Source organism: Orcinus orca, chromosome 1 (assembly GCF_937001465.1).
Source record: "Orcinus orca chromosome 1, mOrcOrc1.1, whole genome shotgun sequence".
NCBI lineage: Eukaryota > Metazoa > Chordata > Mammalia > Artiodactyla > Delphinidae > Orcinus > Orcinus orca.
In genome coordinates this window covers 98,948,546-98,973,451 of record NC_064559.1, presented here as the reverse complement: position 1 = coordinate 98,973,451, position 24,906 = coordinate 98,948,546, and the positions used below count along the sequence as shown (strand labels likewise).

Sequence of the window (24,906 nt, the reverse complement as noted above, 5' to 3'; positions counted from 1 at the left end):
TCTTCTTGGGGTTTCAGTGGCTTCGGAAGCTTCATCAGTTCATTTACAGACCTCTTTCCCTTTAAGCTATTTTCCCTCAATCCGTCACCTTCCCAGACTCCCTCTCATTCCCAGCCTCACTTGCAGTTTCTAAGAGCACTACGTCTCCCATAAATCTTAGCGCCCAGGCAGCTGTTTTAGGGAACTTCAAGTACCGAAATGCTCTCCTATCCATCTCCGTGACTACCGCGGTGACCGATGGGGCTTGTAGTTACCTAGGAATTGTCAGGAGACCAAAAAAACTACTCATCCCAGGAGTCCTCGTGTCAGAGGCGGGTTTACCTCCTGTCTTTCTCCGCACCCCTTAATCCTTCCTCGGACTCCAACTCCCGCCGTGCCTTGCGCTGAGCTCCCTGCGGCGGAGAATGGTGCTGTGGCCAAAGTGTTTTCTGGGAGTTGTAGTTCGTATATTGGTGAGACGAGGAGGAGGTGGAGTGACTCGGCGGCCATTAGCTGTGTGTAGTTGCCCGGGACTAGGAGCCTAAGTGGAGAGGGAAGGCTTATTCGGTGGAAATCAACTGTGGGCATGGGCCTCTACCGGGGCTACCCCTAGAGTACGGAGAAGGCGGGCTTTTTGGTTCACCGCCCCGCTAACTAGCGGGGCCCACTAGGCCTCCGGACATCCCCGGTGTCAAGTAGGCCTCGTCTGCCGGCAAGGGCGCCCCAAAGGCGGGAGGCGCCATGTCGCTGGTTGCTTACGCCAGCAGCGATGAGAGTGAGCCGGATGAGGCTGAGCCGGAGGCGGAGGAGGAGGAGGAGACGGCAGCCCCTACACCTGGGCCCACTTTAGGGGGCTTGTTCGCTTCTCTTCCCGCGCCCAAGGGTCCGGCCTTGCTGCCTCCGTCCCCGCAGATGCTGGCCCCAGCCTTTCCCCCGCCGTTGTTGCTGCCCACACCCACCGGAGACCCCCGGCTCCAGCCTCCTCCCTCCTTGCCCTTCGGTCTGGGAGGCTTCCCTCCACCTCCAGGCGTGAGCCCGGCTGAAGCGGCGGGAATTGGGGAGGGGCTGGGATTGGGGCTGCCCTCGCCCAGAGGCCCTGGCCTCAGTCTGCACCCCCATATCGGCGGGGCCGGGCCCCCCCTGGGGCTTCCCAAGCCAAAGAAGAGGACAGAGCCGGTGAAGATTGCGGCGCCAGAGCTGCATAAGGGGGATGTGAGTATCTGAGGAGGGCACCCCCAAACTGCCCATTGGGTTTGGGCATGGGCTCAGCTGTAGGAGGGACTTGTGGAGATTGCGAGACTCTCTCCTGTAAATGCATCCGTTGATTCCGGACCGCTGGATTCCTGGTACAGTGCGATGAATTGAGCTGAAGTTTGTCGGCTTCGGGGAGTTAGGGTATTTGTCCATGCGGGTTTCTTCAAGCTGGATTCGCCTGCAGAAGGGCCATATACCATCACCTGGCACTGACAGGCCCAGGCCTAGGGACACTTGGTTCCACTCCGCCTTGTTGCATCTTCACCGCAGCCCAGTTTTTTTTTTTCTCCTCTTTCTGTTTTATACTGAGAACAGCATAAAATCTGGCACCTTAGGTAACAGGAGACAGGATTCCTGAGCCCTTGCTGAACATTCAGGGCTAACCTTTTCCTTTGCCTCTGAACTTAAAAGCATCAGGCTTCGGAACGAAAAGGATAGGAATCCTGGATTCTGTGTTTGAGGGGAGTTAGGGAAGAAATTGAGTATTTGTTTAGTACAGATCGTTTACCAGGCACTGGCCCTTTCCTTCAATTGTTGCAGAACTCTGGGAGATAACATTCTAATTTTTACAGATGAGAAACAGGTGTCCAGTATGCATGATCTTACCTGGCAAAGGGCAGAGTGAAGATTAAGGGTTTATCTGAACTCCAGGCCTGTGCCTCAGTTTCACGGTTTAGGTATTTCTCAAGCCTAGGTGAATTAGGACATTTGGGTCCTAGAGAGGCAACCAAGCTCTTGTCGTTTTCTGAATGTTGTATCAGAAAAATTGAAGGCCTTTTCTGGGGTGAGCACTTGGGGGGATAAAGGAGACAGCCTAGGGGCAGGTAATACTTTACAGTTATTTGGAGTTCTTTCCATTCTCTCTCTTCTAAAAGGTTAATTAGGTCAATCCCTGGCTCACCTTTGGTAACCCTCTGAGAGAAGCTGATTCTTGCCCTTTCTTTTCTTCAGACTCTGCCTGGAGGCTATTTCTCCCCCCCCCCCCCCCCCCGCCACCGCCCCCCCCCCCCATGTATTAATGTTCTTTTCCTCACCTCTTTCAAATCTTGGCTTAAAAGACACGTTCTCGGTGAGGACTTCCTAGCCGACCTATTTAAATTGCAACTTCCTGTCACATGCTCCTCCCCACCCCACTTCTTTTATTTTTCTCTGTAGCACTGACATCTGAAATACTATACCACCGTCTAGCATACTGTATATTTTATTTGCCTTTCTCCTTTTGCTTGTATACAAGCTCCATGAAGATAGGCTTATTGTTTATTTTATTCGCTGCCATATCCCTGGTGGTTAAAACAGTGCCTGGCACAAGCTAAATACTACCTAAATATTTTGAGTGAATGAACTCAAATGAATATGGATTCTTTATAGAAGGAGTTTCCAGAATCTCCTTTACTACCTTGTTACAAACTTTTTTTTTTTTTTTTCTGTACGCGGGCCTCTCACTGTTGTGGCCTCTCCCGTTGCAGAGCACAGGCTCCGGACGCGCAGGCTCAGCGGCCATGGCTCACGGGCCCAGCCGCTCCGCGGCATGTGGGATCTTCCCGGACCGGGGCACAAACCCGTGTCCCCTGCATCGGCAGGTGGACTCTCAACCACTGCGCCACCAGGGAGGTCCTGTTCCAAACTTTTTTCCATATCGTTTCCCCCTTCTTTCTCACCTGAGTTTGTCATTTCTAAGTTTAGGTTCCCAGAAAGGCTTGTATTGCTCCACTGAAACTTAGTTTGGTCTTGATTTAACCTGGAACAAAGGAAAGTCCCTGAGTAGGACAGAGGAAAATAGGTTTGTTGTTTGGGGTGTTTTCTTTTCACAATTTTCCCACCAACTTTTCTCGCAGCCTAATTGTTACATCTGGTGGAAGATGGCACTTTAAACCTGCCTCCCTCCACCCTCCACAGTGACGGTGGAAAGGCTCATTTTTAGGTCTGCAAAGGTAGCATTAAGAAAAGTTGCTGGGGGCTTCCCTGGTGGCGCAGTGGTTGAGAGTCCGCCTGCCGTTGCAGGGGACGCGGGTTTGTGCCCCGGTCCGGGAAGATGCTGCGGGGCGGTTGGGCCCGTGAGCCATGGCCGCTGAGCCTGCGCGTCCGGAGCCTGTGCTCCGCAACCGGAGAGGCCACAACGGTGAGAGGCTTGCGTACCGCAAAAAAAAAAAAAAAAAAAAAAGGTGCTGGTAGAGGCTGTAGAATCTTCCATTTAGGCTGGCTGACGTGGCAGAAAACTCTGAGGACTTCTAACTGTCCGTCCTTTGTGAGTATAATTTACTAAATTCCTGAGGTGAATCCTGATGTGGATAATGAAAATAAAGCCAAATCCTAGCCCTTAGCTGGTTCAGTTTCCCATTTTTGTTCTGTTCAAGTTAGTATTTTTGTTTTCTGAACATATAGTCCCTGGGAAGTGTAGCCTAAGAGAGTTCCAAGATGATTAGGTGAGGGTGACTTTCGCCTTTGAAATAGTTGTGGTTCTAAGGCCCTGTGGTTCCAAGCTCTGTGTCTTGTGTTTATTGGGCTCTCAGTAAACATTTGAGTGAATGAATTAGGTTTCCTTAAATAATTTCCCTTTAGGGTTTGGTGCTGAAGTAGAAATAATTACTCTGAATTTTCATTCATTTGTTCATTCAGTATTGAGCTGCTTCTCTGTGCCAGGAGCTAAGAGTACAGTAGTGAACATGATAGATCCTGTCACAAAAGGAGTTTATGGTCAATGTGGGGGAGACAGACAAGGAAATAGATTTTAGGTCAAGTCAGAGAAGAACCATGATAGAGCTGGTGCCATGGGAGCACTCCTCTGGGGCACTAACCCAGTTCACAGGTTGGGGAGGCTTCCAGGAGGAGTCGATGTCTAAACTTCAGAGATAAGACAGATGAGCAGAAGGTAGCCAGAGAAAGGGGCGATGGAGAGGAGAACATCAGGCAGGGGAACAGAATGTACAAAAGTCCAGAGGTGAGAGAATGAAAATGCTTTGGGGGAACCTTTTGTAAGGCACCATGGCTGGAGCGCATGGGTGGGCGGGGCAGTGATGAGAGATGAAGCTAGAGAGAAAGAGGCTGAGGCTAGATGATAATGGGCCTTGGAAACCATGCCAAGGCCTTTGTACATAATTCTAGGGTAGTGAAGAGCCCTTGAAGTCTGAGCAGGAATTCTCTGATCGCAGGGTGCTGAAAGATCTGGAGGGAGCAAGACTGGCAGAGTGTGAAAGATGATGGCGGCCTGGATAAGGGAGTAGCGGGGGCTGGAGAGAGCTGGAGGCTCCAGGTTTTTTTCTGAGGTAGACGTTTTAAGACTAGGGAATTGATTGGGTGTCATGGGTGAAGGAGAGGATTCCCGGCTGATCCCTTGCCTTTTGGCTCAGGCAGCTGGGAGGGTAGTGGTGCATTTAGGGAATACAGAGGCTGAGCAGATTGGGGATTAGCTTTAATTGGTTACAAGTATCAGAAACCGCTCCTAGCTGGCTTAAATGGAAATGCGTCATAAGTATACTGAGGTACCTTGGAAAGGGCCTGGAATCAGGAATTGGAGATTTGTCGGAGACCAACACAGCTTCTCTGCACATTTGATTCATTCTTCCTTGTCTGCAGACCAGTTTCCACTTCTTAACTTTTGTTGCAGGTGAAAGATGGCCACCCATACCTCCTTGTTTTTTAGTTTCTTCCTTTTAGTGATTGGCTCAGATTGACCTACAATCTCAGTCCCAGTTCTGGTTTTCCAGGGGAGAGAATATGATTGGTTTGGGTGAGCTCATCAGTCAGCTGCAGTCCGGGGACAGGGTGGTACCAAATTTCTCTCTCCAGGTGCACTGCAAAATCAAATTCAGTCAGCTTTTGACTTCTGTGAGGAATTAGGAATGACCCATAAAATGGAGAACCATCCTTTCCTTTTCCCTTCTTACTGTTCTTTTTCTGAACAGTGGTTTATTGTTGATTTTGCGGGCTTAGGGGATGCAGACTTCTAAAATTAGGATACCAAAAAAACAAAATTAGAAGAATAAGTTTGCTGTAAGAGTTTTCTGTCATATAATGTGCATTACAACACAAATAGAAATTTTGGGGTTATCTGGATTAGTATTACCCGTCCTTTTAGATTGTTTACCCAGGTAGTGGAAGATTTGAAGCTGTGAGATTGCAAGTTCACTAATTTTGCTCATTTCTGTTAACCAAGTAATATAAGAGTAGACTGCGGTGGATTTAGCTAAGATTTAGCCCTAGATAGAAAGGGAAGGAGGCGCGCCCTAACACCTGTGGGGCACTTGCATAGTGTCCGACACGGTGCTGGGCACTTCAGCGACTCTGTAAGCTAAGTGTTACCCCTAGTTTACAGGTGAGGAGATAGGAATTTAGAGAGCAGAGCTAAAATCACACAGTTTGGGAGTAGCAGAAGTCGTATTTGTACCCAGGGTGTGTTCTGTTCCTTTCTATCATAGTGCCTACCAAAAAGATAGAAGAACCTTGAGCAACCAGAACTATGAAAGTGATACGATGAGCAGTGCAAAAGTGGGAGAGAAAATGATGTCCTAACTGAAGGGCAGATGTAAGAACATATTTGAGACCAAAGGGTAGAGAAGTTGATGAATCTAGCTAATTGGGATAATAGCAGAGAGGAGTGTAGAAGTGATTAGAGTTTGGAGCCTGGGGGTAGGAGAGTCTGTGCTTGGGCCCTGATTTTCTTCTTGGCTCCTGGCCCTGGCAACTAGTGATTGCTTTTTTGGAGAGGGAGTCTGTCAGAACCAGAGCCTGGAAAGATAAGAGGGAGGCTGCCACGGGGAATGAGGCTCTGATAGATTAGCAGATCCCACTGGGCCTGGCTTAATGGAAAATGTCTGTTTCCGTTCTTGCTCAGCAGTCTCTGGGTGTGTGTGTCTTGTCACTCTTGGCAGCTGGAACAGAGAGGACAGTGGTGGCCATTGAGGCTCAGGCTCTAATGAGGCCAAGAAGAAATACAATACTTTCTTCTTAAGAGACACAACCGGTTTGTGTCTCTAAAACCCGGGAATGCCTGTTCTGGCCCAGCGTACTTCTTCCAGCCCTGGGTGCTCCCGTATCTCTAGCATCACCCTTCTTTCTGGGTCTAATGAAACAGACCCACTCAGATCACCATTTGCTGGTCTTTAGCATTCTCTAGGAATTGACTCCACAGCCTCCATTTAATATACTCCTGTGGAAAACAGTTTGGCAGGTCCTCAAAAAGTTTATTAGAATTAGCATGTGATCCAGCATTTTCACTCCTAGGTGAAAAGAATTGAAAATGGACTCACACAGATACTTGTATGCCAGTGTTCACAGCAGCACTACTCACAGTAGCCAGTAGCCAAAAGGTGGCAACAGCGCAACAGCCCAACTTATCAACAGATGAGTGGATAAACAGAAGTGTGGTATATACATGCAATGGAATATTATTCAGCCTTAAAAAGGAATGCAGTCTGGTACATGCTACAACATGGATGGACTTTGCAGACATCATGCTAAGTAAAATAAGCTAGACACAGAAGGACACCTATTGTATGATTCCATTTATATGAGGTACCTAGAGTAGGCAAATCCAGAGATAGAAAGTAGAGTAGAGGTTACTGGGGGCTGGGCAATAGGGAATTATTGTTCAGTAGGTACAGAGTTTCTATTTGGGATGATGAAAAAGCTCTGGAAATAGTGGTGATGGTTATACAATATTGTGAATGTACCTACTGCCACTGAATTGTACATTTACAAAGGGTTAAAATGATAAATTTTATGTTATATATGTTTTACCATGATAAGGGGGAAAAAACCCAGTATACTCATGTGCCTCTCACCATCAAGGAAGTTCTTGTGTCTTAGCTAAATACTGTATTTAGGCTAAGCCCATTGCTTCTAGCTGGTTCCTGATAGAAGCTGAACAAATTTTTCTTTTAAATGCTCCAAGACAGCTGTATCCCCCCGACTCCAACCCTACCCTGTGACTGGAGGATATGTGGCACATCTCTTAGCTTTTGGCTTATTTATCTCCTCCTTTTCGGTACTCTGAACCGAAGTTTATTTTTTTGTTTGAGGTATTTGGATAATTCCTTGCTGAGCTTTCCTTTCGCTTCCTGTTAGTTTTCATTCAGGCCCCCACATGCCCAGAAGTATTTTGAGTGGCATCTAGACCTCTTTTCATAGTGAACCAGTGAGTCCTGTGTTTCCAACCTCTTTAGTTGGCTAAAGTTAGTTCAGGGGGCAAGAGGTGGTTCTCATTCTATTTCCTCACCTTCCCAATGGCCCTGGACTTCCTCTGTGGCCCTGGGTAGATTACTGAATGTCTCGGAGTCCTGTTTGCCAGCTTTAAGAGGTAAAGATTTATTTTTACCCCGCGCTCAGAGATGAATAGTCATGACTTAAGAAGTGTTTAGGGGCTCAGCACATGTTTTTGAGGGTCTTAGTGTTCTGTTTTAGGGAGTCTGTCATATTTTGTGCCCATCTTGAGATGGTTTATAATGGAGTTCATTAGGTTAGTACAAAACGTTCAAAGAAGGATGATTGTGAGTAGCCATAGCAGTTCTCTAAATCCAGAATTAATAAGGTGTTCCCAAAGTCTTTGTACAGTTTGTGTGTGTGTGTGTGCGTGTGCGTGTGCGTGTGTGTGCACACGTGCTTTTAAACTTAGGTTGGAAAAAATAAAACAACTTAGGTTGACAGTGTAATGGAAACAATCTGACATTTAAGGAAAAATTGAATTTTCTTCCCACAGCTGATCTGGCCTTCAGTTCTATTAGCCGTGGGACAGTTTGCCTACACTTTCAAAGTAGCCACTTTCTGTTTGTCACAGGATCTGAAAAATAAAAGTATGCTTGTACAATTTTATAAACGTAATCATCTTAAACTTGATAAAATTTTATTTTCAGATTGTTTCCATTGGACGTATTGCCTTAGATGTTAAAGTTTAAACGTGCCTGGGGACTTCATGAAAACCTTGTATACCCCATAGTGAGGTGGCTCTGTGTGGTCTGCTGGAAAGGAGAAAAGTCTTCACGGTCAGAAGACAAGGGAAATGGTCAGTAGCCCCTGAGGCAGTGGGAGTTTGGAACAGAGAGAAAAGGTCAGAAATGCTTGGGTGTTTGGGGCTTAAGCCTTATTCTTCGGTTGTGTTTGACATCTTGGCAGACCAGAGAGAATAGTAATCCTTGAACTCTGTTAAGAATTTTAGTTTATATACATTTTCATGGATAGTAGCTCATGCAGTCTTTAGAACAATGTTGTGACATGGATAAGTATTATTGCTAACTGAGGCTTGGGGGGTTAAATGGCTCTTTGGGGATCCTCCCAGCCAATGAGTGGCAAAGCTGAGATTCAAACCTGTATTTCTTTTTTTTTTTTTAACATCTTTATTGGGCTATAATTGCTTTACAATGGTGTGTTACTTTCTGCTTTATAACAAAGTGAATCAGTTATACATATACATATGTTCCCATATCTCTTGCCTCTTGGTCTCCCTCCCTCCCACCCTCCCTATCCCACCCCTCCAGGCGGTCACAAAGCACCGAGCCGATATCCCTGTGCCATGCGGCTGCTTCCCACTAGCTATAAACCTGTATTTCTGATGTTGTGCCTTGTGCTCTCGGCTGTATCATGTGGGATCTGATCAGTGTGGATCTCAGGTCTGGACACGCACAGCTCAGCTGCAAAAACGTGACAGGTGTTGCTGCAAAAGCATGGGAGCCTAAACTGATTCAGGTCCCGGTTCTGCCGTGTACTAGCAATTATTTAACCTCTCTGAGCCTTATTTTCCTTACCTGTAAAGTTGAGATAATAATGCCTACCTTGAAATTTTATTCAGGATTGAATAAAAACTTGTGAATAAATTGCCTGACACATAGTAGCTACTCAGCAAATGACTGTCCTGTCCTTTACTGCCCTTTCTCTTACCCCCATATTTAAGTACTAAGACAGATTTCTCTTTTTTTAAAAAATATATATTTATTTATTTTGTTTATTATTATTATTTTATTTATTTATTTTTTTGTGTGTGGTACGCGGGCCTCTCACTGCTGTGGCCTTTCCCGTTGCGGAGCACAGGCTCTGGACGCGCAGGCTCAGTGGCCATGGCTCACGGGCCCAGCCGCTCCGCGGCATGTGGGATCTTCCCAGACCAGGGCACAAACCTGTGTCCCCTGCATCGGCAGGCGGACTCTCAACCACTGCGCCACCAGGGAAGCCCTGTTTTGTTTATTTGTCTTTGGCTCTGTTGGGTCTTCATTGCTACACACGGGCTTTCTCTAGTTGCGGCGAGTGGGAGCTACTCTTCGTTGCAGTGCATGGGCTTCTCATTGCGGTGGCTTCTCTTTGTTGAGGAGCATGGTCTCTAGGTGTGTGAGCTTCAGTAGTTGTGGCACACGGGCTCAGTAGTTGTGGCTTGCGGGCTGTAGAGCACAGGCTCAGTAGTTGTGGTGCACGGGTTTAGTTGCTCTGCGGCATGTGGGATCTTCCCGGACCAGGGCTCGAACCCGTGTCCCTTGCATTGGCAGGCAGACTCTTAACCATTGTGCCACCAGGGAAGTCCAAGACAGATTTCTCTTAACAGGTTTTTTTAATACTACAATTAGCAGCAGTTAGTAATTAAAATCATTGTGTACTGACTACTGTGAGGTAATATCGAACTGTAAGATAGGGCCTTGGCTGTCAGAGTAAAGGGAAGAATACGCACGTGAAAAATGTAACATTTACACAGCAAGCACAAATGAATCATTGTTAGCATGATGCCACCCCAGACAAATGAATAACTTAGGGACACAGAGTGAAAAAGAGCAAGGTGAGCTTCTTCAGAAAGACTTCAGGAGTTTCGAGTCAGGAAGTACAGAGTGCAGACTGACAGGAGAGTGAGAGGTGTCAGTGACTCCGGTAGGGGAGAGGGAGTAATAAGGTGGGGGACTTACGTGAAAGAAAGCACAAATGGAGGATCAGCCAATTCTTTGAGGGGATGTTGGAACCACACTTGATGCCCTTATCTTTTTACTGCCTTTATTACAGTTATTTGGGTACTTGTCATTCTTCTTAACTGGACTGTAAGTTTCTTGAGGGCAGGGACTTTTTTCATGTCATGGCACACAGGAAAATCTTTGAAGCACAGTGGGGGAAGTGGTACAGGCTGTGCCTCTGGAAACCAGTGGGCCAGGACTCTACCTGCTCCAAGCCCTGCCTGATGCCCTGTGGGCTGAGTGGGTCAGTATCATCATAGTACCTATAACCCAGCCATAGGACACCAGCTGGGAAACTCTGTCTACGGTGCCTGGCACAGTGTCTTGCATACAGTAGGTTCTGGGTAATGATGATCAAAAAGTCCTTGTAGCACACAAATCCAAAAAGGAACCTGTGGACTTCCCTGGCGGTCTAGTGGTTAAGACTCTGTGCTTCCACTGCAGAGGGCGTAGGTTCGATCCCTGGTGGGGAAACTAAGATCCCGCATGCCATGTGGTGTGGCCAAAAAAATAAATAAATGAAAATAAAATAGAAAACAACAACTTCCAAAAAACCCCAAAAGGAACTTGTGAGATATGAGGGTCAGTTGAGAAAGACAGGCAGAGGATTTGAGTTCTTTAGAATCTTGGAGATGAATAGGATCTTAGATTCTTGCCTAATCACCTTTGTTTACAGATGCCCCAAACCAAGGTGCTAAGAACAAATGGAAAACTTTTAAGGTTCTCAGTTTGGATATTAATTTTTTAAAATAAAATGTGAAAGCTTGCTCTTCATATGCCTTGCATCTTTTTGATAGTTGGAGATGCTGAGGAACTGGTATTGAGCTAAAAGTTTAGACATTTTTAGTGTGAGAGCTTGTATTAGAAACAATCCTGATGAGTCAGAGGAGTAACACAGATGAGCTCCCTTCTTGCTCCAAATTCTCACAGTCATCATTTGCTCGCCTTCTTCCTGGACACAAACAACTCTGTCTGGCAGACAATAGATCATACTTCGAGAGGGAATGGATTTCTCCAATGGCTTTGACCTTTAATACCTCATAGAAGAGTAGTTAACATACCACTTAATCCCACTGGAGTTCCCCAGCCCTGTGGTTACGTTGTCTATATAAGTGGTTTTAGAAGTGAAACTGAGATTGGGTGAGATTGTGGGCCAAATCCCATTCATCTTCTAGTGGACAGATTTATAGGAAGAAGAATGGGTGTAGCTTTTTCTTTCCACCAAAGACTGAATGGGAGGAAGTAGTCTTAATTTAAAGGACTAGAAATGGATGCTAAGAATGCTGTGCAACAGGTCTGGAGGTATGGGAATGAGTGACCGGGGGTGGTCAACGCATACCTTGTTCTCTGAAGCCGTTTGAGAGCAGGAAGGAAGCTCTGCTTTTTGGCTGGTTCTGGGGGGTGCATCTTGCATACAGAGGAGGGGCTCGGACAGGATGATGGCCCCTGTTGTCCAGTCCTTTATTTGTGCTTCATTTAATGTGGGTGCTTCTCCACTGTCCTTAAACAGTGAGGCCTTATTCCGTTTCTTTTTCTCTTAGTCAGATTCCGAGGAAGATGAACCCACAAAGAAGAAAACTGTCCTTCAGGTAAGCTTTGTGATGTAATAGAAGCCATTTCTTCTCTTCCCATATTGCTTCCTGAAAGATGGGAAATTTCCAGGTCAGGCGTAGAGCAAATGCAAGTATTGGACGACTGCCTGTTGGGTGTAGTTTTGTTTTCCTGATAACATCAGACCTCGTGCTTCTCTACCCTCTCCTCGCTGTTCCCTGGCTTCAGCGCACTGGCGTCTCTCCTAGAGGACAGGCGTGGTAGGGAGATGAATTGGAACTCAATTTGATTCATTACATTTCAGGTAAAAGGATTATTTAGGAACGGTAGAATAAATGGATTGGTCAAAATGTTGTTATGGAACATCTGAACTTTAAAATTATCCATCTTCTCCCTGTCTCATTTTTAACCTGGAAAAGAAACACTTAAATAGCACTTACCAGGCACTAAGTGCTGTACCAGTGTTTAACTGATTTAATCCTCCTAATAGTGCCTAAGTCATAGCGTTATTATCATCCCCGTGTTACATACAAGGAAAACGAGAGCTTAAGGAACTTGCCCGAGGTCAGACAACTAGTGGGGACAGAGCTGGGGTTCAGACTGAGGCAGTCTGACTGTAGAGTCCAAGCTCTTACCTGCTGCATTTGGCTGCTGCTCTGTCATCAAGACCAGAAGTCCTTAACCAGACAGTGTCGGGAGATGATCTTGCTGCTGTTTCCTGTTTCCCCTTGTCCCCGTGCCTTTATTCTGGCTCCCAGAAGTTTCTTCCTGTTCAGCTCCACACTCGGTGATTTATACATTCTCTGACCTCATGTTGATTATATGCCTCAGGAAGAGCAAAAGCAGTTCTGCCTTGAGACTTCCCTGGGGGCGGCGTAGTGGTTAAGAATCTGCCTGCCAGTGCAGGGGGCACGGGTTCAATCCCTGGTCCCGGAAGATGCCACATGCCGCGGAGCAGCTAAGCCCGTGCACCGCAACTACTGAGCCTGCACTCTAGGGCCTGTGAGCCACAACTCCTGGGGCCTGAGAGCCACAACTCCTGGGGCCTGCGAGCCACAACTACTGAGGCCTGCGCGCCTAGAGCCCGTGCTCCGCAACAAGAGAAGCCACTGCAATGAGAAACCTGTGCACCACAACGAAGAGTAGCCCCCGTTTGTCGCAACTAGAGAAAGCCGGCGTGCAGCAACGAAGACCCAACACAGCCAAAAAAACAAAAACAGTTCTGCCTTTATAAGGTTGCTGTCTCATGATTTAGGTATATGATGCTGAAGTTGCTCCTTCCCCTGACTCTGTTAAGGTGTCACTTCCATGGCTGGGAGGTGTTAGAAGGACAAAGTCATGTGAAAGTTAGAAAGATAACTAGTGAGAGTGATGTTGTGTCCATATTTGTAGTGGGTGATGGAGGAGGAATCATGGAAGATACTGACTTGCTGAGACTGAATGAAGCCAGTTGTTCTCTGTTATCAGAATGGCTTCCTGGAGGACGTGGACTGGCAACTGAAGAGATGAGAGGACACTGGCTCAGAAGGCACCCCAGGAGTAAAAAGCAGTCTTCCAGATGGTAGGAAGAGATGAGTGCATAGAGAAACTCTGAGCTATTAAGGCAGAGTATGGACCCAGCACTGCCCAGGGATGTAGCCATGATCCCAGATGTATCTGAGAAGTCAGACACTTTGAAGGTAGCCTGAGGATGTGCTCCACCGGCCACCTCAGTCTGCTTTTTATGAACCTGAGCCTCTGGGGTCTACCAGGCTGAAATGACCCAAATCTGTGAACACAGACAGCAGGGAGAAGAGCCCATTTTCTGGATGAACAGTTCTGCCTGGCCTGCTTGACTCAGAAGTCTTATTTTACTCATTCTGGGCATTTCTTGGCTGAGAGAGCTGAAGTACATGGGTACTCCAGGACGGTGACACAATGACCTTGTTCCATTCTCCTTTTTCAGACTGACACCTCCCTCAGCCCTGCAGTTAGGCCAAGCTGGACCTGTAGCACATGGAAAGCAGAATCCCAGAGTTTCTTATGAATAATAGCAACTCTGGTTGGGCTGAGGAACACTGGATAGGCTGAGCCAATTAGCTTACAAATTGATAAGTTAAATGCATGACTCTGGCGTAAGCAAGCTGAATATACCCCGTCTTTTCTTGGGTCGGGGAGGGAACTTCTGGCGGTATGTATGAATATCTTTTTCGGACATAGGCTTGCTCTTGACTTTGAGTGGCAATCCAAAGGAAGCAGGGAGTAGTCCCATGTTAAGAGGAACCGTTAGGACATAGAGGTTCAGTGATCAGCTGGAGAGAGCCCTGGGCTTTTTGCGAAGAAGGATGATGTATTTGCCAAATGTATTTATCATATTTGCAAAAAAATCAGAGTCAGGGAAGGCTTTGTGGGAGAGGGAAGTGGAGCTGGGTTGAGATGGATGAGGAAAACAGGGATGACATCTTACCTTGGGAGAAGCGGACAGCAGAATGGCCTGAGGTAGGAGGAGTCAAGTCCAGTTTGGATGACGTTAGTGGTCCGAGGTTAGACGGAAACAGGGCTGGTAAGATTTTAGGCTAGAGCACATATCTGTAATGCTTGTTCTTAATGTCAGTAGTATGTATCATAACATCTCACTTGTCATCTTTCTTCCCTCCTTACCCAAACCTGGGCTCACCAGGGATCCAGTGAGGGGACTGGTTTGTCCGCCTTGCTTCCCCAACCTAAAAACCTGACTGTGAAAGAGACTAACAGGTTGCTCCTGCCCCATGCCTTCTCCCGGAAACCCTCGGATGGCTCCTCTGACACTAAGCCCTCCAGACAAGCTTCTAAGACCAAGCCCTCTTCTCTCGCCCCTGTTGTGGGCACCACAACCACCACTCCATCGCCCTCTGCTATCAAGGCTGCTGCCAAGAGTGCTGCCCTGCAGGTGACGAAGCAGATCACGCAGGAAGAGGACGATAGTGATGAGGAAGTAGCCCCTGAGAACTTTTTCTCCCTCCCTGAGAAGGCAGAGCCGCCTGGAGTTGAGCCATACCCTTACCCCATTCCCACTGTCCCTGAAGAGTTGCCTCCAGGCACGGAACCAGAGCCGGCCTTCCAGGACGATGCAGCCAATGCCCCCTTAGAGTTCAAGATGGCAGCAGGCTCAAGTGGGGCCCCTTGGATGCCTAAGCCTGGGGATGACTACAGCTACAATCAGTTTTCCACGTATGGCGATGCCAATGCCGCTGGTGCTTACTATCAGGTGGGTAAGAGGCATGGAGGGCAGGCCAGGGAATGTTGGAGTACGGCCGTCAGGAGAGCTTTGAGCCAGTGATACGGGCTCTGTGGCATCACTTTGGCTGAATTAATGCATCTTCTGGTGTCTTGGTTTTCCTGTACCTGTCAGGCCTCAAAACATACTGCCTTTATGCTAAGTCTTGTAGTCTGATAGGTTGAAACACATAATTGACCCGTTTATTCTGAAAACAAAATGTCATTGTAGGAGCTGATGAAAGGTATAGGGAGAAAGTGGAAGAGGAGCAGTCTCTAGTCTTAGAGATCCCAGGTAGCTTCTGCAGATGTGAGTGAGGAGGATAAGTGAACTGTGGCATAGACTCCTAGACAGCAGTGAGTCCAAGAAGAGTTCTGGAGGCGGGGAGTGCTGAGGAGGACTGCAAGGGAGAGGAGGGACTGTGGAGGACAGGAGGGAATCTGGAGAGTCGAATGCAAAAGGGAATAAGGAGAATGGTGAGAGGCCTCGACTGAGTCACAGGAAGTTGAAGGGACTGAGGCAAGTCCCTGGAAAGAAGATGCTGGAGGACCATAGTTTGGGCAGAGATAGAGAATGGGGTTTGAGGGTGGTTTGGAGTTTGAATCTCAAACTATGTGAGTCTATTACTTAACTGCCTCTCTGAGTCTCAGATTTCTCAGCTCTAAAATGGGAAGAATACTAGCAACTTCAGGGTTGTTAGGTAGAATTACATTGGTTTAGCGTGCTGCCTGGAACATAGCAAATGCTCAGTAAATGGTTATGATAACTTTTTATTCAAATGTTATTTGGAAGAGCGGTTTAAATTGTTCTATGTGGCCTCAGAGAGTGAGAATATATGAGGCCAGGTTGTAAATAGGTTTAAGAAAGACTTTTCCAGTGGTCAGAGCTTCCTGAGATGGAGAGGGCTCCCAGGAGTTCGGGGACTCACGGCAGTGGTGGAGGTGGAACAGAGGCCTCTGGCCGGTCCTGTGGCTGGGCAGCTGTAGGAAGTTTTCCTGCCAGCATGCGATGGTTTCAAGACTTCAGTCTTCTTCAGCCACTGTGATTCTCTGAATGGTCAGTGTTAATCTTATCTACAGTCTAGGCAGTGGGCTTTGAAGGCACTCTGTTCTGATCAAAGACCTTGAGAACTATTTGCCGTTAAACCTTGTTGTATCCTGTAGGCTGATCAGGGACAATGCATCTCCACCTCAAGGTTGTTAGAAGGAAGGAGGAACATGAGTGTTTTGATCTCTTTAGCAGGAGAAAAGAAAAAAAAAAATCTAAGAAACCACTAGTTTACATCCAGCAAATGAGTATCAGTTGGAATTCTGTATGCAGTTACGAACATTATTGGGGTAATCTGTGCAAATTAAAGCACTTTAAATACACTAGGGGGCCCTGCAATTTAAATGTATGTTATTATCAATACTTTTAATGAAAATTAATTACTCTGGGTTTTTATGTATTATTTTTATTCAGAATTAAACCTTTATAGCTCACTATAAAGTGAATGTTTTTAGAGGAGCATTTCTTGGAGTTCTGGGCAAAGGTGGAAGAATTAGGAAAAAGTGCAGGCAGGGAGGAAACAGTTTCTCAGCCCTGTGGCTGCCTGACTCGGCCACAGTAGGGGCCTTGCCCTTGCCTTCACCCCTCTTCCTCTAGGGTCCATAACAACATCTGGACAGCTCACCTCTAAAGGGAAATCATCAATTCCTGAACTGAAAATCTGGTAATGCAAACCTGGTTTGTTCCCAGCTTTGTAAATTCCATACCACCCTTGTAGGGGTTGATTTTTATCCGAGATCTGCAACCTCCCTGCCTGTTTCGGTGATCTCCTGTGTCCAGGGTGCTAGATAGGACGAGGAGCGTGAATGGCATGCCTCACACCTCTCACCTCTGCTCACACTGGATTCTGCTGGGGTCTTACGAGCAGGAGCAGGGCTGAGGCGCAGTAGAGGTCAGGAGTGGGAACCACTCTTGGGAAGCGGCCAGGGGAGCAGGGGGTAAATTGAAGCCAGAGAGAACGTCTTTATTTCTTACCTCTCTTCCCTAAAAAATATCCGTCTGGATGGTGCAGATGAGAAGAAAGTGTGGTTCTTGAGTTATAGGGTAGGTCCTTAGGATCTGTGCTTTTACTGGTCCATTTGAGGGTCTGTAGTGTGGGTGTGGGTGTCACCACTGCCTCTTTGATGAGGGTTTTCTTTGTCCCCTCTCCACTGTGCCCTCAGTTGGTGTGTTTTTTTCCCTCCTTGACTGCAGGATTATTACAGTGGTGGCTACTATCCCGCACAGGACCCAACTCTGGTCCCCCCACAGGAAATTGCCCCAGATGCCTCCTTCATCGATGACGAAGCAGTAAGTTAACAAAGCACAAGTGACCATCTTTAACCCCTGGTCACCAGGTTTCAAATCTGAAGCTAAAGGAAATTCTTTCTTTTTTTTTTAAACTACATTCACTTAGGATTAGGTTTGGCAACATATAATTGAGAAACTTCAAGTAATACTGGCTTATGTAAGGGAAGTTAACTTTTTTCTTCATAAAAGAAGGCTAGAGGTAGGCAGGCGAAGGCTGGTATGGCAGCTCCACAAAGCTGTCAGGAGTCCAGTCCCCTTCTGATCATTACTTTGCCCATCCCTAGGTTGTGGCCTTTATTCTTAGGGTTAGTGATAAGAATAAGAATGGGGCTTCCCTGGTGGCGCAGTGATTGGGAGTCCGCCTGCTGATGCAGGGGACACGGGTTCGTGCCCCGGTCCGGGAGGATCCCACATGCCGCGGAGAGGCTAGGCCCGTGAGCCATGGCCGCTGAGCTGCGCGTCCGGAGCCTGTGCTCCGCAATGGGAGAGGCCACAACAGTGAGAGGCCCGCGTACCGCAAAAAAAAAAAAAAAAAAAAAGATTAAGAATGTAGCTAAGTCCACTGCCATCATTACTGCCTACCAGGCAGCAGAGTGGAGAAAGAAAGTCATCTCCCCTTTTAGGAGACTTCCTGAAAGTTTCTAAGAACACTTCCCCTTCTGTCTTACTGCCTAGAACCTGGTCACATGGCCATATCTAGTTGCAAGGAAATGGAGTCTTTTTGCTGGGTGGTAATATGCCTAGCCGAAGTGTTGGGTTCATTCATACTAACGGAGACAAGGAGAGTGGATTTGGGGAGGGAACAGCAGCCACAGTAAATAACCCTGTGTTTCATATCACTGTGTTCCCTGCTGCTGAGCTTTTCCCCAACTCAGCACAAGGGAAGATGAAAACCCCATGTCCTGCGGCCATCTGGTCATGTTCAGGAGATAAAGTATTCCATCTGTAGGGAGGTCACAGCCTATTAGGAGTGTGTTGGAGAAATTGGGGATTCTACCTCTTTGCATGCAAGTTCTTATAAAAATAATTTTCATCTCACCTTTTCACAGAAAGATGTGCATCCCTTTGCAAACTTCTGCCTGTGGTTAATACTGTGTTCATCCACCTCCCTGTGTATATCCTCCTTGACAAGTTCAGTAGTTAGGCCCTTTTTGTTTTAAGCCTAGGAGGCAGCAGAGAGCTCATCCAGTGGCAAAAGTCAGCTTCTTATGGGTAGAGTGACCCCAGGAGGCCTTGCTAATGCTCAGACCACAACCTGGGTTTCATTGCAGGTTTCCGAGTGTTATTGAATTTAATTCCCCTTTGCTCACACTCCTTCTAGGCATATCTCCTGGTGACTTGTGGTGTGATTTTTTTTTTTTTTTTTTTTTTTTGAGGAGGAAAGAGTAGCAGTCTCCTAGAAAATTTGCCAGGTCTTTTTTTGAGGCTTCCTCTCTCCCCATCTCTACGTTCTCCTTCTCTCATGTCTGGTCTGTCGTGCAGTCTGCTGATTTGGTGATACTGAACCAATGCGAAGGAACAGACATGTTAAAAGAACCAATTTTTAGAAGAGAAATCCTAAAATTTTTTTTTTTGTACTGTTAATTTGAAAATAGTATGCAGTCCTTTTAGGCAGATACAATTTATAAATAATTTGAATACAAATTCATATCAGTGATTCTCTGCACTCGCTTATGTTTGGGAATACATTTTGGCCTTCCTTTCCCTGAGGCCAGGAGAACCTCTGAGAAGTAGCCTTTCACCTGGCTTTAAGGCCACTTGGTAGGTGGCACGGTGAAAGGACATACTGCATAGAGAGAATTAAGGGTGCAATGGAATTGGGGAGGCCCAAAACCATTCCATAAACTCTGGATCCTTGGTGACATCTCCTGACCCCCTACCCAGACCCCCCACTCCTGAATTTTTTCCCCCTTTTCCAGTTTAAGCGGCTGCAGGGCAAAAGGAACCGAGGGAGGGAGGAGATCAACTTTGTGGAGATCAAAGGTGATGACCAGCTCAGTGGGGCCCAGCAGTGGATGACCAAGTCATTGACAGAAGAGAAAACCATGAAGTCATTCAGCAAAGTAAGTGGGAAAGGTCTAGTGGGTGGCCAAAGCAAAATCTGACCCCCATACCCCATTGTTACTGTCCCAGCACCTTTAGCAAACACCTGTTCCCCTTGGTACTGGAGTGTACACCAAGCCTCCCAGATAGAGCTCCCGCCTTTCAGAATTTTGCAGCACTTTGCTCTCCATCTGGGTGGTGGAGTCTGGTTACTGAGACTGGATGGTTGAAGCAGTTTCCTAAACTGCAGTTGGGAAGATCTCTGATATGTGTGGCTCCTTCCCTGGCTGGACGGGATCCATAGCTGCTCTTCCTTCTCTCTGCAGTCATATCCCTCTCTCCATTCTGTTAAGTTGGGACCTGGCACAGCACATCTGTGAGGTGTGGGCACAACAGAGCCTCAGAAGCCCTGGGGTCCTAGGTGCTGAGTGTACATGTCCTTCTCTCTCCTTTCTTTCCATTATTTATTGTAGCCAGCTGTAGTCTTTTCAGATGCTTTATGCCTCACATTTCCCACACCACACTCCTACCTTCTCTCTGCTAGTTTTCTTCAGTCAGTATGATGAACATCTCTTCACCTAGTAGCTGAGTACAGCAAATGTGGACATTTATGAGCCTGCCACAGGGGGGAAAATGTGGGGAACCCTGGATTCTAGCCGAGCACCAGTAAGGCCAAGGTCGGGCATTTTATTCCCTTCTCTATCCATTTTCTTTGCTTTGTTCTGTGGCCACAGATGGCCATCTGAGCCCCAGCCATTTGTTTTAACTGAATGTTGGCGGCCATACAGGACAGAGCAAAGGATTGTGGTTAGATCAGCATAGATCCATCATTGTTTACTGGAAAAACCACTTAGGAGAGCATGCTCTACTAACTGTGGGTCGAGAAGCATCATCACATAGTAATAGCTACTGTTGTCAGTGCTCACTGTGGGCCAGGAATGGAGCTGGATGTTTTATGTTTGTCATCTTTAACTGTCATATTAAATGATATTAAATAGCATCAAGGAATTGGAGTTTGCTGTTTTCCCAGGTCTGAGGTTTTTTTCCATCATCTCATTGTATTGAGCTAGATTGAAAAAAAAGGAGAGAAAGATACAGTTCCTGTCCTTGAGGGGTTTACAGTGTAGTTGAGAAAAAGAGATTTAAGGACACTTGAGTGTAAATGATTATGGTGCAAATTGATTACATAAGTGCTGAGGAGACTCCAGAGAGGAGTTTTGGGAGTTGGGTGAGGCTGATTAGGAAGCTTCTAGTCTGAGACAAGACTGGCAGAGGACAGAAAAACCGCAGAATGAAAGCCCAGACCAATATAGACTTTGACAGTAAATCATTTGCATCAAAGTTTGGTTAGGGGTTCAGTGCAGTTACGGGTGGAGGCTGGAAGATTGGAGAGAGGTGGGGTGATGGCGAAAATCTAATTCCAGGGAAGTTGTTTGTTGGCAGTTACTAGAATGAGGGACTGGGGTTTCAGCCAGAGGTGATTGATGGGAGAGAGCTTGGTAAGCAGTAGGTAGGAGATAGGCTAGACATCTGGCCTGACTGGGGAGAGGTGAACAGAGATGAAGAGGGCCTAAAGGGGAGATGGGCAGAGTGGGTGGTGAGAGAGTCTGGAGGGCGGGAGGAAAGGAGGGAGGAAGGTCTCCTGGACCCTGGCACTTCAGCTGTTTTAGACTGACTGCAGGCAGTAAAGCTGGTATCAAGTGCCCACTGTGGGCAGAACACCATGCTTGGTGCTGGGGGCGGGGTGGGGTTACTTACCAAAGACGTGTAGTAGACAGTCCTGACCCCATAGGATTTCCAGTCTAATGGGGATGTTAGCTGGCTATTTTAGGCAAGTAGTCTGAGCTTGGGAGTTTTGCATAATGGCTTTAATAAAAATAACTGTAAGTATACAGACATAAAAACAGCTCCAAGCTGACTTTTCCCCCCTAGGATTTGGGCTGTGTATAGTTGGTTTCTTAATGCCCAACCTTGCCTCATTGGGGCACGTGAGAAACTTCCACTTTTCTTTCAGTGGGTTAATGATTGTTTTCTTCCCTTGCAGAAGAAAGGTGAGCAGCCAACAGGCCAGCAGCGGCGGAAACACCAGATCACATATCTTATTCATCAGGTGAGAGGGCTGAGGGCCCTGGCCTGCCAGGCAGGATCCCTATAAACCTGGGGATTTGAAGGCTGAGATCTAGGCTAAGAAGCTTCCAGCAGGCACCCTCCCCAGTTCTCCATACGGCCACTAGGTGGGGATGTGTCCTTCAGAATTCTCCTACTCTGCATCAGTCTCACTTTAGATAAGACTCAAGTACAGGTGCTTGGAATAAACTCTGTAAGTGAAAATTCAGATATTCAAAGCATAAAGGTAAGAGGGGAGTGAAATGGTTTATCACAGGGTTCTTTCAAATAGCAAGTTTATCTGATAATTTAAAAAACTTTAGGGACTTACCTGGTTGCGCAGTGGTTAAGAATCCACCTGCCAATGCAGGGGACATGGGTTCGAGCCCTGGTCTGGGAAGATCCCACATGCTGCAGAGCAACTAAGCCCGTGCGCCACAACTACTGAGCCTGCACTCTAGAGCCTGCGAGCCACAACTTCTGAGCCTACATGCCACAACTACTGAAGCCCGTGCGCCTAGAGCCCGCGCTCCGCAACAAGAGAAGCCACTGCAGTGAGAAGCCCGCCCACCGCAATGAAAACCCAATGCAGCCAATAAATAAATTTAAAAAACTTAAAAAAAACTTTAAAGAAAAATTGGTTCACCAACTTTTAGCAAAACATCCACCTCGTGAGGAAGTTGGTTTTATTTATGTTCTCCATTTCTGTGGCAGGAAACATCAGTGCAAATAATTCAAAATTACAGATAATCCAGAATATCTTCTGGAATTAGAATATGTCTTGGTATTTATTTGATAGGACCTGGCAGCTTTCAAATATTCACTGAATCACTGAATATCTTTTCAAGACCTACTGTACTAAATGCTGTCAAGGGTACAGACAGGAATAAGACTCTTTCCTGGCCATTTCCCTGGGGAGTGTATATGCTGGTTGGTGATTTCAGTGGCAAAACTTGCTTTCGTTGTTCTTATCATATTTTCACATTCCCTTTCAGAGACTCCTTTGTACCCTTACCCTGTCTTATTGTTTGTAGGGAAAGAATTTGAGGGTAGGGTCTTTCAAAAATTTTTTTAATTTATTTTTTAATTATTTGTTTTTGCTAGCTGCTCCCCTGTAGGGTCTCTTTTTAAACCCAAACCCTTAGCACCCCACCCCATTCCAGGGTAAATGAGCAGGTATCAGCTAGCTTGTGGGAGTGGGGTTGAGGAGCCCCATTTCTAGGGTGGCGCTTGTACCTTCCCAGAATGCAATGTAGAGCCAGGAGTTGTTGCAGTCAGAAGGAGAAAGCATTAATTCTAGTTCCTTCCAGTCAATTTTTCACAGCTTCAGTTTATACTTGAAAGTGGTGTGAATTTCTGGGGTACCATATACACTGTATTCAACACAACAGCAAACTGTGGCTCCAGACTAAGTTATTATTGGTTGGTGTCCTGTTTTGACCTGTCCAAGTCTTTGAGGCTGTCCTCTCCCACTTGGCTAGTTAGGTATCCAAGGTAGCCAGTTGTCTTTCTTTCAGATGCCAGATTCAGTTTCTCATTTGTCCATTTCCCACTTGAGCATCTCAGTTTTAATTCTAGCTGATGAAGGACCAGGATTCTTGAGTCTTTATTCTGCTTAAACCCTATTAGCTCCCCAAAGAGATGGTTTTTCTTTGCTTTCTCAGGGTCTTCCCCTTCTGCTTGAATAAGGGAAAATTAAATCTTTCAGGGGATTTGCTTTTTCCACCTAATTGTTTTGATGGGAGAAAGGCTCTATTTTTTATTTTTTAAAATATTTTATGTAACACTATTCTAAATATACATACCAATATTATTAAATGAAATAAGTTAAAAAAAAGATGTCGGGGGTAGGAGTTTATTAATTTTTTTTTTTAATTTATTTTTGCTGTGTTGGGTCTTCGTTTCTGTGCGAGGGCTTTCTCTAGTTGTGGCAAGCGGGGGCCACTCTTCATCGCGGTGTGTGGGCCTCTCACTATTGCGGCCTCTCTTGTTGCAGAGCACAGGCTTCAGACACGCAGGCTCAGTAGTTGTGGCTCATGGGCCTAGTTGCTCCGTGGCATGTGGGATCCTCCCAGACCAGGGCTCGAACCTGTGTCCCCTGGATTAGCAGGAAGATTCTCAACCACTGCGCCACCAGGGAAGCCCGGGAGAAAGACTTTAAATTGGGAGGTGCACAGAGGCAAAAGAAAAATATTTCTCAGAACCTTAGTGTGACTCTCCCCTGCCCCTTCTTCCTCGCATAGGCTAAGGAGCGGGAGCTGGAACTGAAGAACACCTGGTCGGAGAACAAGCTCAGCCGCCGGCAGACCCAAGCCAAATATGGATTCTAGGGCTCTGGACCTGACTGCCCCCTGGATCTCCTGCTGCCCAGCTGGCCGGGCCCCCAGCTTCGTCTCTGGGACCCCAGCTGTTCCAAGCCCAGGATCTCCTTCCCTGAGGACCCAGCCCTCGCCTCTGCGAGAATGAACATATTTGATAGATTTTTCTTAACAAAAGTTAGAAAATTCAGCTCCTTTCTGTCTTGGAGCTAGCAGAGACTCAAGTGATGCCTCAGAAGGGGTTCTGAGTTCTTGGATGGGAGTTTTGCTCTCTGTTGGGTGTGACGAAATGTTGAACCCCTCCATCTTTTTTTTTTTTTTTTTTTTTAAACCAGGGATGTCTGTTGAAATAAAACATTCAGTCTGACAGATGCTGCCTGCCCTGACCCTTTCCTACTTTTAAGTGAGGTCTCTTTCTTTTGGACCCTTCTCATTTGTTATCCTGTCTCTGGATCTCAATATTTACTTTGTGTAAAGCAACCTCCAAACTATCGTGAGCTGCCTTATGATTACTTTGCATCTTTTCTGAGTACTCACCATCTAAACTGGGGTCATGGCCATTGAAGACTCTAGGAATTGTACCAACAATTTTGTATGGGACAGGGGCCTGTGATCCCAAATATGGAAAGTGTTGCTGATCTCGGGTATCTCTGAAGACTGGGGGAAGTCAAGGAGATTGTTTCTGTGACATGAAAGAGTTGTTGGACATGAAAAAGTGGTGAAATGCCTGTCCCTCAAGATGAGTCAGATTTATACTGGTTGTCATCGACCTGGGCTGGTTTGGAAGCTTTGCATAGAGCTTGGGGGCTAGATAGATCTTGGAGATTTCTGGACTCCTAGCTTTTTGCTTGAGAGGGAGGGGCAGGTTGGGTGGGTGGATGGATGGGGAAGGGAGGTGGCAGGGTCTGTGACTTGAGTTAGCTGTAGGGCACTGTGGTGCCCAGGAGCCACAAGATAGGTGGCATGATTCCTCCTCGATGCAAGGTTCAAGTAGAGATGGAAGATACCGGGTATCATTCACAAAGCAGCATGCAAATCCTACTGTAGACACTACTGAAACCTGTTGCTGAGGATACTGGGACTCCAGTAGGGCTTCACTGCCGTGGCTTCCTGCAGGAAGGGACTGTTAAACTCCTGCAAGAAGAAAAGCCCTAGATGCTAGGCA

The 24,906-nt window shown here is 46.7% G+C and overlaps 1 protein-coding gene across 2 annotated transcripts; it reads left to right on the top strand.

Annotated features, from left to right (window-relative positions):
• Positions 1–444: 444 nt before the first annotated feature.
• PRCC (proline rich mitotic checkpoint control factor) lies at positions 445–24,110 on the top strand. 2 transcript variants are annotated; one of them, XM_004284537.3, is made up of 7 exons: positions 445–1,191; positions 11,693–11,740; positions 14,362–14,928; positions 17,179–17,274; positions 19,194–19,337; positions 21,362–21,427; positions 23,667–24,110. In XM_004284537.3, exons 1-7 carry the CDS (start codon positions 721–723, stop codon positions 23,751–23,753), a joined length of 1,479 nt encoding a protein of 492 aa, XP_004284585.1. In that variant the 5' UTR covers positions 445–720; the 3' UTR covers positions 23,754–24,110. The 2 variants fall into 2 exon arrangements, with proteins under 2 accessions (XP_004284585.1, XP_033270623.1); XM_033414732.2 differs by lacking the exons at positions 21,362–21,427; positions 23,667–24,110 and having other exon boundaries at positions 456–1,191; positions 18,324–19,267.
• The last annotated feature ends 796 nt before the right edge of the window (positions 24,111–24,906 follow it).